This window comes from Hypanus sabinus, chromosome 7, assembly GCF_030144855.1.
Source record: "Hypanus sabinus isolate sHypSab1 chromosome 7, sHypSab1.hap1, whole genome shotgun sequence".
NCBI lineage: Eukaryota > Metazoa > Chordata > Chondrichthyes > Myliobatiformes > Dasyatidae > Hypanus > Hypanus sabinus.
Genome location: NC_082712.1, coordinates 62294883 through 62312723, shown reverse-complemented (window position 1 = coordinate 62312723; position 17841 = coordinate 62294883). Strand labels below are relative to the sequence as shown.

The following is a 17841-nucleotide window of genomic DNA, read 5'->3' as shown; positions in this document are numbered from 1 at the left end:
CAGCTTGGGGTATCGGAGTTCAAAGTTCAGTTCTGGTGCTGTCTTGTGCGCGCTTCTCCTGACCACTCTTTCCTGCGGGTGCTCTGGATTCCACCCACAGTCCAAAGACATCCTGGTTAATTGGTCATTGTAAATTGTGCTGTGACTAGGCTGGGGTTAAATAGGTGGGCCTCCAGCATGGTTACTGGGTGGGGTACTGTAAGGGCCTGTTCTCTGTCTTATCTCTAAATAACTATCCCATAGGAATGTACCTCTGCTTATAACATGGGTTTCAAAGGAAAAAAGAGACTTCATATTACAGAAAGTTGTGATATGGTCATTTCTTTAGGAATTCAAGCCCTCCATAATAAAGGGACTACCATAGTGTAACAGGATATACTGTATTTATGTAGACTCGGTTAATGTTTCGTTCGGTAGTCAGCAACTTCAACCAGGAAGTGCTCGTTCCGTCCTGCACTGGAGTGTCCATCTAGACACTGGTTTATGGGTATCAGGATTGAGACTGGAACCCCGGACAGGAGTGCACCGTAGCCTCAGGCCCGTCTCCATCAGCACTATGGGAAATATGACTGAATGTGTGTACCTGCATTTCACTTCCTCTGCAACCACAACCATAACACTGTATTCTGCATTCTGCCATTGCTTTTCACTACCTCAACAGCAAACCTCCTCAGTAGTACCTCCTCTCTGGCGACAGACGGAAACTGAATTCCTTTTGGACTCAGGCTGAACTGCACAGGACAGGGAGGAGGTCTGGCCCCTGCGTATGTAGCACACAGGCCCACTTGTGAACCAGATCCCCAGGTATGGGTAAATAGCCCCACTATCTTGAGGACAGCCTTGGGAGAGACGAAGGCTACGGGAGTAAACCCAGACAACAAATCCGGAGTGAAGCCCCTCAGGCAGCTGGATGCCATTGAACATCCTTCTGACAGCTCCTGCAGCCAAGCTGATGTCAAACGTATTGCTTCATGAGCTTTCCTTTGGACTATGCTGGTGAGGCCAAGAGGGGGATCTTGACAACTGGGCATCTCAGGATTTCCATACCTTCCACCCAGGCTTGTGATGATCGGGGAACTTGATCCAAGATGGCGGCGCGACGCAGTTTGCAGCGGCCACTCCGGAGCTGATTATCTGTTATTTGTGAAGTGGGGTGCCGTGCGCAATCATAATCGATTGAAAACTGATGTGGGAGCACGGAGGAACATCAGGAAATTCCAGGAAGACCTTCTTCGTTGCTGCTGCTGCTGTGAGGTCCGGGACTCTGCTGGGAAGAACATGCCCGCGGTCCTCGGGGTTGCGTTGCCGATGGCCGTTGGCGGGGCCGTCTTAATACACTCGGCAGAGGATGGTGCTCGGAGAAGCTGTGCCAGCGCAGATGGGCGTCGGCTCGGTGGTTCGACAGACTCAGGTCGGTTTCGGTGTGTGCTGCATCTGCGAGGCTGGTTTCGATGGAGCTTCCATTGTGTGCTGCGTCTGCGAGGCTGAGTCGGGCGGCGCCGTGGAAGTCCATAGCGGGGGTATTCCCTTCTGCCGCCAGCGTGGGATGGCAAGTCTGTCGGGACCCTGGGGACGTGGAAACTGTGGTGGTTTCTTTTGAACTTACAGTTCTTTAACATCTTGGACTATTTTTGCTGTGCCCATGGTCTGTTTTTATCAATTATGCTGTTGTTTGACCTGTTGTAATTATGTGGTATATTGCAGGTCTCGTAGCTTTAGTTTTTGGTCTTGTTTTTGTCTGGTGGTTTTGGAGCTCCTTTCCGGGGAACGCGCTAGATGGTAGCGCAATATTAATACTCAGCAGCCTCACCAGACTCTGGATTGGGGATTGCCAAACGTTACGTGGATTTTTTGGTAGTCTTTTTTGTCATATGCTTTTGTGATATCATTCTGGGGAAACGTTGTCTCATTTTTTAACTGCATTGCATTTGTGGTTTCTAAATGACAATAAACTGAATCTGATCATCATCGCCCAGTCACCTTCGAGACAGATGGGTGCCAACCAACAACAACCTCAAAGTACTTATTCTTTGAAATAATCTGTACTGACAACATGAAAAACAAAGTTCTTCACTGTATCTCAATCAATGCAACAATAACAAAGAAATTCCTGTTTAAACTGGACACTAGCCAGTCTGAAACATTCAGCTTCAAGCTCCGCCAACTTCCATGTACACCAAGTCCCGGACTTGATAAAATCTGGAGTTCACTCTCGCTTAGAGTGGCTGATCTGAGTCGAGTCTCTGATGGGGAGGAGCTGGATAAAGAATTAAGTGGATTCAGTGGCAATGCTTTTTAATGTTAGGAAGTGATAGCTGGATTTCCTCTGATTGGATATTGTCTTGGCTTGGCTCTTGGGCCGAAAGGCCTGCTTTTGTGCTGCACATAACGATTAAATCAGAAATTCCAACTGTGCCTGCTATTTGTGGCTCTAGATATTTATCTAAATTCAATGTCAGGAATTCTGCTAGATTTACTACTGAAGGTATTCGACTTGCAGAACAATGAGACACTGATAACTGATTTATTCTGTACTATTTGTGTAGGTTACACCCCTTGTGGTTCAGTTTAGAAGGGCCACTCCTTTTTCCAAAAACCTCAGAACATCGAGCTCTGCCAACTATTGGGGCAAATGCTTGGCTGTCCAAGGCCATCTGCTTCCAGGGAGTCTAAACTGTGGCTTCTGAGATCCCATAGGACTCGATTTGAAGATGGTCAGATGAGATGTCTAGGCTCTTGTTTAATACTTGATGCACCATCAATAACTCTCTCTGAGACGTGGTCGAGATATCAGCTTTTATTGACTGGAAGAAAGAACAAGCAGTAGTTGACCACCATACTACATCCTGGCGAATGAGGCCGGGCTCAGGCACTCAATTGCCTTTATACCGGGGTCTGTGTGAGGAGCCACAGGAGCAGTCAGCAGGGGGTGTGTCCAGACCCGTATATGTAGTTCACCACGATACTCCATCAACAATCAAGTGCACAGGATATTTCAGTGGTGAACTGGCTGCCCCACTACATGCTGATTGACTACACTGTTCTTCCTGCACTGAAGTAGCACGTACTTTTCCAAAACACATTAAGAGTGACACACTCTGGCATGATGAAAAACGCAACTTTACACATGGTTTTGAGTGTGTTGATCTGGATTTCCAGCTTTTGCAGACTGTCTTGTGTTTATGAGCTTTTATTGACAGTTCCTGGCTATTCAGGCCCGGCCTTGGCCTGACTGTTGAAGTCGGCCAATTTAAGGAAAGGTCCTTGATTTAGAGGAAAACATTCTGAGATCTTTTATGGACTTGTTAGAAATTCTTTCAAAAAATAACTTTGGTAATGTTGGCAAAGCCAGTATTTATCCCCCTTCCTTTATTCTTCTTAGAATTTGGCGATGAGCTGGCTTCCAAAACCATTCACCATGTCATGCAGGCTCTCCCGTAAGTGTAGTTGGGTCAGGAATTGAGTTCCAGGATTTCAACCCAGACCTGACAAAGGAATAATAAGTCAGGATCCTGTGTGGCATGGGGAGAGGAGGAGGAGGTGGTGTTTTCATGCGCCTGACATCCTTAGAACACCATCACTATGTTTGCTGTTCTTTGTGATATCGTCACCACAGACCTGGGGGTTGCCCAAATGTGGCTCCACTGAGATCAGATAAATTACTGGCTTGGACTGTGCTTAAACTGGCTCGCTTCCTCGTGGCTGCATTTGACCTTTTGGGCCTGCTTGTCTTCCAGTGGCTTCAAGCCCCCTCTGATGGGGCTGCCCTGGGAAGCAGAAACTTTGGACTGGGGCAACTAAGTCTTATGTGAGCCCGTATCCTCCTGTTTCAACCTCAGATCCCTAGACAGCTGATAGATAGTATCAAATGACTCTGATTAGAAACAGCCAAAATAAAATTAAATAGTTTCAAAAATTAAAAATTGCTTTCATGGAACTGTGATATTAAACACTAATAAATATATTTAAAATGCACATACATAAGTTAACTGAAATCATTTATATTGATTGACATAAAAGGGAATGATAAACAGGTACTTAATCTTGGTTGTCAGTTTACTGAAGTTTGAAGATCTAGGTATGCCAAGGTGGCTCGTGTAAAGCTGATGGGTCAAGTATGAGGCCAGCCTGCTCAGGGCAATTAGAAACAATGAGTGCAGAGGCACAGCAAGAGGAACCAGCATCTAACCCCCAATACATTGTATTCTTGCATATTGCAGTACATGGTATTGGTTAATATGGTAGACATGGTCAACACATGAGCATTCTTGGCAGAGTGATCAGTATGATCGGATCCAATGTGTAAATTTGTTCACTAGAAATCTAGAGGGTGAAGTTTGTATACACATCAGGGTTTCTGTCTTTTTAGTACCTTGTGAGAAGTATTAAGAGATATTTTCTTGTAAGAAAACTGTGAAAGTCTTCTTTACTTCTCCATAACAGAAGGGAGCCAGTCTTTGAAACCTATCCAATCTGTCTCCAAGCCTACTTTTCTCTTTCATTCACCCAGCAATATGATTCCTTGACAAATTTATTAATTGAGTTTTCTCCCTTTTGAATCTTTTACATTTCCCAACAGTATCTCCCCTTTAGTCCCAAATTAATGGACACCTAGTGATTTGTTTTAGGTCATGCTGCAGATTTCTTTTAGGCTAAAGATTTCCAATTTGCTTGGATCATGGGAGCAGGATGTAGATGTTCAGCCTCTTGAGCCTATTCAGGCCTCACTGGAATCATGCTGAGTCTGTGACCTAACTCCGAAGGCCTGGCTTTTCTCCAAATACTTCTGCATTAGAGAAACATATCGGTCCCAGATTTAAGCTAGCAATTGATATGTTATCAATTGCCATCTACAGAAAATTGTTTCAAACCTCTATGTTCCATTGCACGTGGAAATGCCTCTAAATTTACCCTCAAAGTCTGGCTCAAAACCACATCCCTTAGTTCTCGATTCCTCAACCAAAGGAAAGAATTTCTCTTCATCTGCCCTATCAATTCCCCTTACCATTGTGCAATATTTCTTATTCAATCTTACCTGCTGGGTTTTACCACTTATTATGGTATTTATGTTGATAGTTAAGACCATAAAAAAAGGAGCAGAACTAGACCTTTTGGCATTTGAGTCTGCTCCGCCATTTCATCCTGGCTGATCCACTTCCTTCTCAACCCCATTCTCCTGTCCCCCCTCCATAACATTCATGCCTTGACTAACCAAGAATCTACGGTATCAACCTCCACCTTAAATGCACCCAGTGACCTAGCCTCTACAGCAACCTATGGTAATGAATCCACAGATTCACCACCCTCTGGCTAAAGAAATCTCCAGTTATGCTTGGCTAATTTTTACCAAGGTAGTGAAAATGACATTGGCTCTTATTATTAAATAACATTTGATTCCTTTTGCTTTAAGTACACAGTAGGTGTTTCTTCTGTAAGTCTTTGTATGGTTCTGAGCATGCACAGTAGCCATGCTAAAGAAGACAGCAATCCTTTATAGTGCTCAGCAGGAAATTGATACACTCTCCAAGTAATTATTGATAGAGTGGTTAAAACACCTTAGTTTACAATGACAATCCAGTTTAAATACAAAAGAAAAGTGCTGACTGAGCTAATCTGTAGAATTTTGTGCGAACTGAGACTTTGGAATTGTGCCAAAGATTTACAAGGATGATATCTAATCTGAGAGGTTCCTCTCATCGGGAAAAGTTGAGCATATTGGAGACTGTCCAAGTGAGAACGTTAAGGTGGAATGAGTTGAGACGGTTGAAGTGGAAATTTAAGGTGGAAAGAACTGAGGGGGTAGACATGGAACTGTAAGGTGTAAAGAGTTGAGAGGGTAGACATGGAACTGCAAGGTGTAAAGAGCTGAGAGGGTTGACATTGGTCTTTAAGGTGGAAAGAACTGAGAGGATGATATGGAACTTTAAGGTGGAAAGAACGGAGAGGGTAGACATGGAGAAAATAATTGAATTTATGAAGGACAAAACCAAGGACCATAAGTATGTAAGAAAAAATGCACACCCAGACAGAATCTGTAAGATTGATATAGCATTCTCAAAATGATCCCACGATACAATTTCAAAGAGGAACAACAGAATTCATGTTGGTGTCTTGGCCAAACTTGTATTCACTCATCATCATGGAAAACAGATTGTCTGGACATTATTGTGTTTCTGAAAGAGAGAACTTACTGTGGAAAATTTGGATTAAATGAGCGATGACACTTCAACTGAGCTTTATTGCTGTCAAAGAGATGTGTGAGGTGCCATACTTTTTGCACGTCTTTTCCCGATGAGACAGAATATACTTACAAGCTGGGTCCCAAAAAATAATTCTATTACTGCACAAGTTTTCCTCTTGAAACAATCATCCTAAGGTAATGACCATTATTGTGAAATAGGGCCAAACATGAGGTAAGTTTAGAAGCTGCCAGCACAATGGAAAATGGCCAGGCACATATTAGTGAGGATCTTTACCAGCTGTCCGTTCTTTCTGACTTCACAGCTGAGAACATAAACAATAGTCCGTGGCCTCCCATACGTTGTTATTAAGCTTTTAATTGCCCACGGGGAGTATTAACACTACAATGTTGGCCAATGAATTGGAAGCAAGGACAGAGGAAAGAGATTCATTGAATGCCAAGCCAATTGCAGTAAACAGAGTCTCTGAGTTCATAAGTATCCAGTCTCCAGTGTCTGACATACTTTATTCGATCATTGTCTGACTATATCTCACGCGGAGAGTGACTCTCTCAGCCTCTCTACCTAGACATTGTCTGCCATTCTCCACCCAGACAACTCTAACCATTTCTACCCTGAGTGCCTGACCCAATCCACTCAGACAGTGTCTAACTCTCTCTACACAGATAGTGTCTGACCGATTCCACAGAGACACTGTTTAACGCTTTCCATCCTGACAGTGTCTGACCTCTCTACCCAGGCATTGTCTGAGCAACTTTGTTCAGACATTTTGATCTATTCCATCCAGATGATGTTTGACACTCTCCATACAGATGGTACCTGCCTGTCTTCAGTCAGTCGGTGTCCGATTCTCTAGTGTTATTGCCTCTATCATTACAATTAGCTGAAGTGTCACTAATGTGTGACACTCTGTATCTGACCAGTATAATTCCACAACTAGTCTTATTATTAAACAAATGACCATCTCACCCATTCTGATTGGGTCCTGAAGAAGGGTGTCAGCTATTTACTCTTTTCCATAGATGCTGCCTGGCCTGCTGAGTTCATCTAGTATTTTGTGTGTGTTGTTTGGATTTCAAGCATCTGCAGATTTTCTCTTGTTTGTGATCATCTTACCCATTCATCAGTGCATTCATCCCATGTTAAAGACTGCATATAGAATGGGCAACTTACAAATTCTTCATGTTGTTATTGCCCAGTGCTGTAGAAAAATCTGTATTTATCTGGGATTTATTACCTGCTCTAGATGGAGAGCTGTAGAGAATGCAACATTCAATTCCAGTCACTTTTTTACAGTGAGGAAAATTCCTCTCCCAGAACATCTACCCGCGTTTGATGCTAACCAAATTATTAATAGAAGCGAGACATTCTGTGTGTAGAGTTCTTCACTGACCTATGATATCCACAGTAGCAGTGGCTTTTGCTGTGATACTTCCTTCACTGTGTTTGTTGGTGGTCAAGCAAGTGAACAGCGAAGGTCTAGTAACGTAAACTCGCAGCCTGGACTCCATCATCTCTCCCTTGATACGATTCTGCATTGACCCCTTGGGGACCTGGAGGAAGAACAAAATAAAAGCAGGGATAATTTCCAGTAATTTCTTCCCTCTCCCCTTTCTTGCTTTTCAATTCCCCACTTTGGCTCTCCTCTTACCCCTTCTCATCACATCCTTCTGGTGCCCTTCCTCCTTCTATTTCTTACATGGTCCATGTTCTTCTCCTAACTGTCTTCATTATCTTCAGCCCATCACCTATTCCAGCTTCTGACTTCATTTCCCCCCTCCTCCCCCATACACCCATCTTCCCCCTCACCTATCACCTGCTTGTACTTCTTCTCCTCCCCCAATCACACATCTTATTCTGGATTCTTCCCCCTTCCTTTCCAGTCCTGATCAAAGGTTTTAGCTCAAAACATTGACTGTTTATTCCCTTCCATAGATGCTGCTTGACCTGCTGAGTTCTTCCAGCAGTTTGTATATGTTGCTCTGGGTTTCCAGCATCAGCCTGAAGCCAGTATCAAACAGCTGAGCCTTTCCTCCCTCTTGCCTGTGGGAACCTACTGACTGCAGAAACTGCCATAGATTGTAAAAGCTGGATACAAAATCATCACACAATACAGCTCTGGAAGAGGCAATTAGGTCCATTAAGACTGTGACAGCCCATTCTCTAGCTCCTTTTAATATTTATTTATCCTTCAAATTTTTACTATTTCCCAAAATAGAATACAATTGGATCTGCCCATAAATTACCCCATGGAGATTTTGAACTCAATGCCTGATCTGAAAGTCATAAGGTAAAACCTCTCACCCAGGGATCTCCAGATGTCATTGCTTTAATTGCAAGGTAAGTGAAACATTCTCGTAATGTCCAGTGCAGGAACGCAACATGTACTCTCCTGCTTAAAGGATTAGAGTGACTCACGAGCAACCACCAACCACTCCATTGAAAACTGCACGAAAGAGACTCACTGCTCTCCCGTTCTCCAACCACCTGATGGTGGGAATTGGAAACCCGGTAGCTTTGCACTGCAGAGTCACTTCGGAACCAAAGCTGACATTTTGTGATGTGGGCGCCTTTACAATTCTTGCAGGGACTATGGGATAAACAACAAAGATATAAAGAACATCACTCAGGTTAACGTTTCAGACAGTGGCCTGGAGGCTAGCTGGCTTTATTATGTTTTCATTGAAATCACAGGGCATCTTTCATTACCTCAGGATGTGGCAGGATGAACATTGGCACCTTTGTGATGCAGGAGATAAAGCAGCCAATTTCAGGTCAGCAAGCATCCACACACTGGAATCTGATAATAATGTGAACAGTTTTGCCCAGTGCTGGTGAATCAAGAATTAGAGAATATTGTTTTAAGTTGAGAGGGGAGACATTTAATGGGAACCTGAAGGGCAACTTTTTTTTCACCCAGGAGGTGGTCAGTGTATGGAATGGGCTCCTGGAGGAAGTGGTTGAAGCAGGTACATTAATATTTAAAAGGTACTTGGACAGGTACACAGCTAGGAAGGTTCTACGAGATATGGACTAAACTCAGGTAAATGGGATTAGTTTAGATGGGAACTTCGGTCATTATGGACCAGTTGGTCCAACAGGCCTGTTTCCCAGCAGTAGGACTGTATAACTCCAATAATCATATACTCTTCTTTTAGTGTGTCATTAAGAGATTGCACTGCTAAACAACTCTCCTGTTCTTCTTATGCCTCCTTCTACACCTCCATTCACGGCCCCAAACAGTCCTTCCAGGTGAGGCAACACTTCACCTGTAAATCTGCTGGAGTCATCTATTGCGTTTGATGCTACCAATGTGGCCTCCTCTACACTGGTGAGACCTGTCGTAAATTCGGGGACTGCTTCTTCAAGCACCTCTGCTTCATTCGCCAAACATGGGACTTCCTGGAGGCCAAACATTTTAATTCCGACTCCCATTCAGATGTGTCTGTCCATGGCCTCCTCTTGTGCCAAGATGAAGCCACCCTCAGGGTGGAGGAGCAACACCTTATACTCCATTTGGGTAGCTTCCAACCTGATGGCATGAATATTGATTTCTACTGGTAAAAAAAAATCCCTCCCCCTCCCCTCTTCCTCCATTCCCCACTCTGGTCTTTTACCTCTTCTCACCTGCCTGTTACTTTCCTCTGGGTCCCCTCCTTCCCTTTCTCCTAATATCCACCCTCCTCTCTAATCAGATTCCTTCTTCTCCAGCCCTTGACTTTTCCAACCCACCTGGCTTCACCTATCATTTTCCAGCTATCCTCCTTCCCCTCCCCTGATCTTTTTATTCTGGTGTCTTCCCCCTTCCTTCTCAGTTCTGATGAAGGGTCTTGGCTTGAAATGTCAGCTGTTTATTCATTTCCAGAGATGCTGCCTGACCTGCTGAGTTCCTCCAGAGTTTTGTGCGTGATGTTTATGAAGTCTTTTACGTTCATCAAGAGCACTAGACTGGGCCTCAGTTTGAAGTCTCATGCATATGGAGACTAGGCTCTAGGATCAAACCTTTAACAGCAGCATTTTGCAACAAAGTTAATTGCTTTGGAATGACTTCCTCAGCTTCAGCTGGCAGGAGATCTTCCCTTGCATGCCAGCACTTGGCAATATCATAAGTACAGACTGAATACTTGGTACAGACAGGCCTTCCTGCACTTGGATTTGCCTGCAACCTTATCCCCAACTGGCAGTGTAAGATTCAAGTAAACGCCCAAAGCATCCTGAAGGGCTGCAATTACAATAAAGTAGAATGCTCTCATTATGACTGATGAATAATGTCCAAGGAACCCACTTAGTTGGTACCCCACCCACCACCATAACAGTCCACACCCTCTACGGCCAGAGGAAGTGGCTGAGATGGGTACAGTTGTTTTTAAAGAACATTGGAACAGGTACGTGGAGAGGAAAGGTTGAGAGGGGTTAGGACCAAATGCAACTCAGGTGGGTGCCATGGCTGACAGTGGTGAGCTGGGCCAAAGGGAGGCACAAGAGACTGCTGATGTGGGAATCAAGAGCAACAAACAACATAATGACCAATTCAGCCAGTCGAGCAGCATCTGGGGAGGCGATGTTTTGGGGCAGGATCTTTCATCTGGACAGACAGGGCCTGGGTCCATGCTGTGGCAATGGACAATCTTGAATCTTTTACGGGTAAGATGGCTCATGTGGGCTCTGCTCAATGCCTTTACTTGCTAAGTATTTTGATGTAGCATAGAAAACCGTTGCATAGTTCATCAGGCCCCATACTGACCCTTTCAATCATAGGTTTTGCTCTCATTGTTCGTGGCCTCATCCTCTAATTCCCTTCTAAACTATTATTCAATTTCATTTTTCAAATGAGATGTTTTCACTCTTTCAGATGGAGACTTCCTAAACCCAGCAAATCCATGAATGGACAAAAATCATCTACTTTTTCTAAAAGCTGTTGATGCTGGAAATCTTACGGAACAGAAAATATTGGAAATGCTCACTAGGTCAGGTGGTATCTGTAGGAAGGGAAACAGGCCAGTGATCTTTTATCAGGATCTCTGTTAATATCAACTGTTTCTCTCAACACAGATATTGCATGACTTGTTAATTATTTTCAGCATTTTCTGTTTTCATTTCAGTTTGTCTACATTTAAGGTAATTTCAGAACACGAGGCAATGCAGGTCAGCAAGCTTAGACTAAAAAGATTGCAGTCAGCTGGAGAGAGCTAAGGCAGCAAAAGTCATAACATATCTGTGAACTTAACAGGAATGATTGCAAACAAATATCTGCAAAACAAACATTTTATTCCAGTCTCCCTGCTCTATTCATTCCTTGACTGAGGGTCAAGAGCAGGCAGCATAGTTTCAGCAAAGTCCACTGGCTCCACAGCATCACCCATGTCAGGCCCCACTGCCAACATCCTCACCCCTGATTTAGTTCTTCCTAGACAAGGCTATTCTGAAGTTCTCTTGGCCCATCTTCTCCCTCTCACATCAGCAGTTCTTAGAAATGGACATGGCCCCAAAATGTAAACTTCGTTTCTCCAGAGATGCTGCCTGAATGCTGAGTGTTCTGGCATTTTTGATTTTATGTCAAATTTTCAGTGTTTACATTTTATTTGCTTTTAGAGCTGGGAAAATCAAGTAAGCTGGGAAACAAAATGGAACCTCTTGCACTACCATTGACTATTCTCTGATTATGTTTTTTGCAATATTGTCTTGTGCCATGTGACAGTGTTGCAAGTTTTTCCTTGTACCTGTATTCCACCACAGTTGTGCCCATGGTAATACATTTGACATGATTTTTACTGTCTGTGACTTAGGTTACTTCAACTGACTTCATTCTTTTTTTTCTAAACTTGCTGACCTGCATTACCCTATGTTCAGAATTTGCCTCAACTGTAGAATCATTGTCCCTATTTTATTTGAAAACTGTACTTTATCCATGATAATATATGCGGGAAATTCAATCTGTACATGTAGTTCTCTAAATTCATTGTGCCATTTTGTAATTACATTCTTCTGCAATGCATTAATTCCACTTCTCTCTCCATCTTAAGCCATGTATGTAATCCTCATTCCTGTTTCCAAGTCCTTCCCATCCCATATCACCTCACTGAGTTCCAGACATCCTGGCTTGCCCTGTGCTTACTTTCAGTTCTAAGTGGAACAAAATACAGCTGCGGATGTACAATAATGTTAAATGGTTTCTAACATTTACCTAAAAAGCTTGCGCATAATTGCATTGTGCGTATAAGCTCTGCAAAGGGCACAAGCCTCAAGTACTGCCACAAATTCCTAACCAGAGATTGAGACTTGCTGTCAGTTAAAGCGCCAGGCCATCTACCAAAGTAACACACATCTATCTCAACTCTCTGCTTTCTAATGTGTAACCAATCCTCTATCCATCCTAATACATCACCCCCAACTCTGTGCACCCTTATCTTTTCAGCAGCACCTTATCGAACACCTTCTGGAAACCCAAATACATCACGTCCATCTGTTCCCCTCTATCCACTATGCTCACTATATCCTCTAAGGACTCCAGTAAGTTTGTTAAATAGGACCTGCCTTTGCTGAATCTATGCCATGCCTGCCTGATGGATCCATTTCTTTCTAGATGCCTTATAATTTCTTCTTTAATGATAGCTGTATTTCCCAAATAAATTCCCAAATAAAAGGCAGGTGACTATAGGCCAGTTAGTCTTCACCATCTATGTCAGAACCTGTCCACTCCCTGGTGTGGTTTTGGAGCATGAGGAACATGAGTTGACAGATTATCCATTGTGCTCAATAATGAGCTAAATGATTTCTATTCATTTCCCCCTCCCCATTTTCAAAAGGCTCTGACTCACAATGGGATGTGCTTCAAACTATTTTATAGGTCTTTAATTAAATAATTCCTGAGAGCCTTAATAATGCTGGAAACATCTCAAACACCAGTTGGAAAAATTATTTACTGAGTCCGTGTGTAATTGATGTCATCATATGAACCAAAAGGCTTTCACAATCTTTGAAGATGCCACAAAGTGCTTACAGCTGATGAAATATTGCTGAAGTCTGCATACTATTGTAATGTAGAAAGCATAATTTGCTATGTCCAGTGATAATACCCAGATAATTATCTAGAAATCCTGTTGCAATAACAACTAGCCACAGATTGCTTTGCATTACTATAGAAATTGTAACAGCCACTTTCCAGTCAGTGAAGTTTCGTTTGAAGCATTGCCAGGATGTTAGGGTAGGTGGGAGACAAGTACAGAAAGAATAAGCAGGAATAAGTTTTTGGCCCTTCAGACCTCATCAAGGACCCCTTGCCATCCAGCCCATGCTCTAGTCTTGCTACTAACATTGAGCAGGAGATACGGGAGCCTTAGGTCCCACAACACTAGGTTCAGTAACAGGCACATGAACCAGTATGGTTAACTTCACTCACCTCAGCTCTGAACTGATTCCGTAACCTACAGACTTACTTTCAAGGACTCCACAATTCTTATTCTCAGAATGAAATAGATTTCTTTTTATTTGCACATTTTGTCTTCTTTTGCACACAAGTTGTTTGTCAGTCTTCGTCTATTTTCATAAATTCTATGTTTTCTATGTTCTATGTGCTTTACTTTCCTATACATGGCTGACAGAAAATGAATCTCAGGGTAGTATATGGTGATATATACATACTTCAACAATAAATTTACATTGATTTTGACCTGCTTCATCATTCAATACCATCATGTCTGGTCATTCGCTTCACCGCGCTGATTCTATCTTCTCCAACTTGACATGAAGAATTGTGCCTACCTGCTTCTTGAACTAATTTATCAACTTAGCCTCCACTGCCTTTTGTAGGTAAAGAAACATCTCTTTCTCCCACAAAACAATGGATTTTTAAGGATATCTAAGGCAATGAAAATAATTACGATCTGATAACTCGTTAGCATCTGCAGCACGTGACCAGTTGCTTCCTGTGCTGTTGTTACATTCATTTATTTTTTGAGATACAGTGTGGAACTGGCCCTTTGAGCCACACCACCCAGCAACCCACCTATTAAATCCAGGACAATTTACAATGACCAATTAACCTACCAACTGGTAGGTCTTTGGAATGTGGGAGGACACCAGAGTACCTGGAGGAAACCCATGTGGTCTTTAGATGTTACACAAGCGTGGCGGTGGACAAACCCAAGTGCAGAACACAGGCACGGAGACAGAGTCGGGAGGCGTTATTGACGTAGTGAGTGTGGAATCGGTATCCAGGAGCGATGCTAGACTTAGAACTGACAGTCCAAAGAACCATGAAACGAGGTTACTCACACCGGAGTCCACCAACAAACTGGCAGCTCCTTGTTGTGATCACAGGGTCTTTATCCGGCATTTTCTGATGGAAAGCAGGTGTGTGTAGTTAGTGGAACCTGGGAATGATTGGAAACTAAATGAGGGAATTGAAGCCCAATTCCTGAAGTAAATAGCAAGGTGGGGGATTGCCAGAAGGGACCATGACAGGAGAACGTACAAACTCCTTACAGACAGCAGTGGGAATTGAACCCCAGTCGCTGGTACTGTAAAGTATTGTGCTAACCACTGTACTATCATGCTGTCAAACTCTGTAACATACGCACATAGAAAAATGTTATCCTCACTCTCTGTAAGTTTCTTTTAGTAACAAAGTACCAAGAACTTTTTTGGCTGCCCTTCTCTATCTTAAAAGGGAAATGACAGAAAGCTACTGAGACAGGGACAGTTCTACCTCTAGTCTTACACTCCCTTAAACAGGAGATATCATTTTCTCCATTCGCTCAATGCATGCAAATTAGTAACTTGACAATTTCAGAATATTCTTGACAACTGCCCTCTTAACCTTTTAAATTCCAGGGAATCCAACCTTACTCAAGGTGGGAGATGTTCAACAGATTGGCATGCCTTATTTCTTAAATGGATGAAAATAGTATCAGTCTTTTTCTGTCAAGTGGTCTCACCCTATCATTAAGTCAAAAGTAAACAACAATTTGGTGCAGCTCATTAAACCCACAGGGTTACAGTTTTAACATGAAATCTATTCCTGCACTATAGAGAGAGCCCACTTCAGTCTGCCTCATTTTCCCCACACAAACCCTAACCTGGGCGGCTACTGTACTGGATCACTGACTAAGTGATGGCGGCTACTGTACTGGATCACTGACTAAGTGATCCATGGGAGTCACAAATTTTATGTGTCCTGTCTATGTTGTTGGAATAACACTAATTTGGAAATTCTATCTAGAAGTTCTGCTGAAGGGCTTTGGCCGAAAACATTGACTGTACCTTTTTTCCATAGATGCTGCCTGGCCTGCTGAGTTCCTCCAGCATTTTGTGTGTGCTGCTCATATTTCCAGCATCTGCAGACTTTCTCTTGCTAGTATTTTTATAGTTGACACATCTTCTAAAGAAATATGTGCATTTCTACAACACAATTCACTGCCTGGGTACACGCTGTATCATTTTTGCTTGTGGGAATCACAGCAATGAATTCACTGATGCACAGGCATCAGTGTGATGACTACTGGATAATTTGTAACAATGATGTTGATTCAGTGATAAATATTGAACGAGAGAGGAGGAAGAAGCCCCCAGCTTGTCTGAAAATGGCTCAAGGGGTCTTTCACACCACCCAAGATGGCAGATGGAACTCGGTACAGTGTCTCATCCAAAATAGATCCATACAGAACCAGTCCTCTCAGTCCAACGAGCTCACGTTGGTCAGCAACCAATCCTACACGAATCCCATTTTATTCTCAGCACACCAACTCTCTACGGATTCACCACCTACCTACACACTAGGGGCAACTTGCAGTGGTTAGTTAACCTATGGTCAGATGAAGTACCTGCGAACTGCAGCTGGGATCAGGACTGAATCTGGGTTTTTTTGTAGCTGTAATACATATCCTTACTACTGACACCTCTCTGGAGAAGACACCAGTTCTGATAGCCCGGAGGTGCCTCAGCAATACTCACAAGTGTCAGCCCAGGAATTTGTGTTTTGTTTGGATAGTGGTCTATTCAGAGTCTGAAGGGCTTCCCAACAGAGCTTCAGCTGACTCGTAAGTGAGACCGAACTGGGGATATCTGACGTATCTTTGGAAGTGGTGGCAGTAAATGAGGTGAACTGTTACCCGAAGTGGCAGAGAGGCTGTAACGGAGAGTGTTCGGTAAACGTACTCTGCACACGTGCGTATTCACACGCACAAACGTTGCCTTGGCATTCTGCTGTTGTGCTAAGTGTACTCACTTCAACGCCTTTCCCTGGTATATTCTAATAACGGGTCCTAAAGTGTTTGGCTTTATGGTGCCTTTCCAGCCATACATGGTGGAATATTCCTTTTCTTCTAGTAATGTGGATGTGTAAATGGGTTTATCTTATTTATGTGCAATATTTAAGGTAGATACTTCAGTTTATTTTGTAATATGAGTGAAACTATATTGTGGGGTACATCATTTTCTGATTCATGTGTACTCTGAAGTTAACTTTAAAAAGGGCGGTTCACTCTCAGAAGTAGAGGGAGAGCTATCGATTGAGATGTTCAGAGTTTACACTGGATAAAGTATGGAGCTATTTGCTGTTTTTTCTGGTAGACATCTTTCTATAAATATTGGCAGTTTTCTTTTTGCTAAATTTTTGTAAGTTTGCATGTTTTGACGCACCAAATAAACACCCTTGCACGAAAATGCTTAGCGACTTCAACCACCTTTTGTCCGGTCAAAACCCATGTAAGTAACAGTAGGACAGCTGGTAGAGCTGCTACCTCACACCTCTGAGTTCAGTCCTGATCTCCTCCCACATCCCAAAGATATGTGGGTTGGCGTCTTAATTAGTCCCTGTAAAATTTGCCTAGAAGGGTGGTTGAATCTGGGAGAAGTTGGTGTGCTTAGAATAAAATAGAACTGACATCTGCAGATTTTCTCTTGTTTGTAAAATAGAATTAATATAGGTTAGTGTAAATGTGCAGATGATGGTCAATATGGACTCTATGGCTGAAGGGGCTGTTTTTATGCTGTATCTCTCCCTAAATGAAGCAAATATTTAACCAACTCCAGTCATGGACATTCAGATATCCTGACTGTTTTTGGAGAATTGATTGGGCTGTCACTGTCCAGTTTCTATTTAAATTCATGTGAAAATATGGATGTACACTTGGAAAGGAATAGAACAGGAAACTGGCACAAAGTGAATGGAAGACAATTAAATTTGGAAGCAACTTAATGACTTAAGCTCATAACAAGACAGAAGGAGGCTATTTGGTCCATCGAACCCCTACCATGAAACAATAGCAGTATAACTCTTTGTAGCATTGGCCAGATGGCCCAAGTGTAAGTAAGTTATCCTGGCTCTTCAAGGAAAAGTCAGGAAACACTTCCTTATAAAAAGGAAAGAGGGAATTTGAAATTCTTTCCCTCCAAAGAGCTCAGGGATAGTTATAAACATTCAAGACTGAGACTGATGGGGTTTGGTTATCCAGATAGTATTAAAGGATATTTGAATCAGTTTGGTGTGAGATTCATAGCCACCATCAAATTAATTGGTTGAACATGTCTGAAGGAATAAATGGCCTCTTTCTTGTTTCTTTCTTTCAAGTGAAGTGTGTGGAGTGTGCGAAGGTTTAACATGGTAGTACCAGGTGGGCATATACACTCAGTGGCCATTTTA

General features: G+C 42.8%; 1 protein-coding gene across 1 annotated transcript in view; it reads right to left on the bottom strand.

The window, feature by feature from the left end:
• The window catches only part of musk (muscle, skeletal, receptor tyrosine kinase), a 257472-nt gene that overhangs the window by 116804 nt on the left and 122827 nt on the right, over positions 1-17841 (bottom strand). The window contains exons 10-11 of the mRNA XM_059974823.1: positions 8666-8790; positions 7594-7753 (exon numbers count right to left, since the gene is read on the bottom strand). Of these exons, the coding sequence (XP_059830806.1) occupies positions 7594-7753; positions 8666-8790 (285 nt within the window). The remainder of the gene's footprint in view (positions 1-7593; positions 7754-8665; positions 8791-17841) is intronic.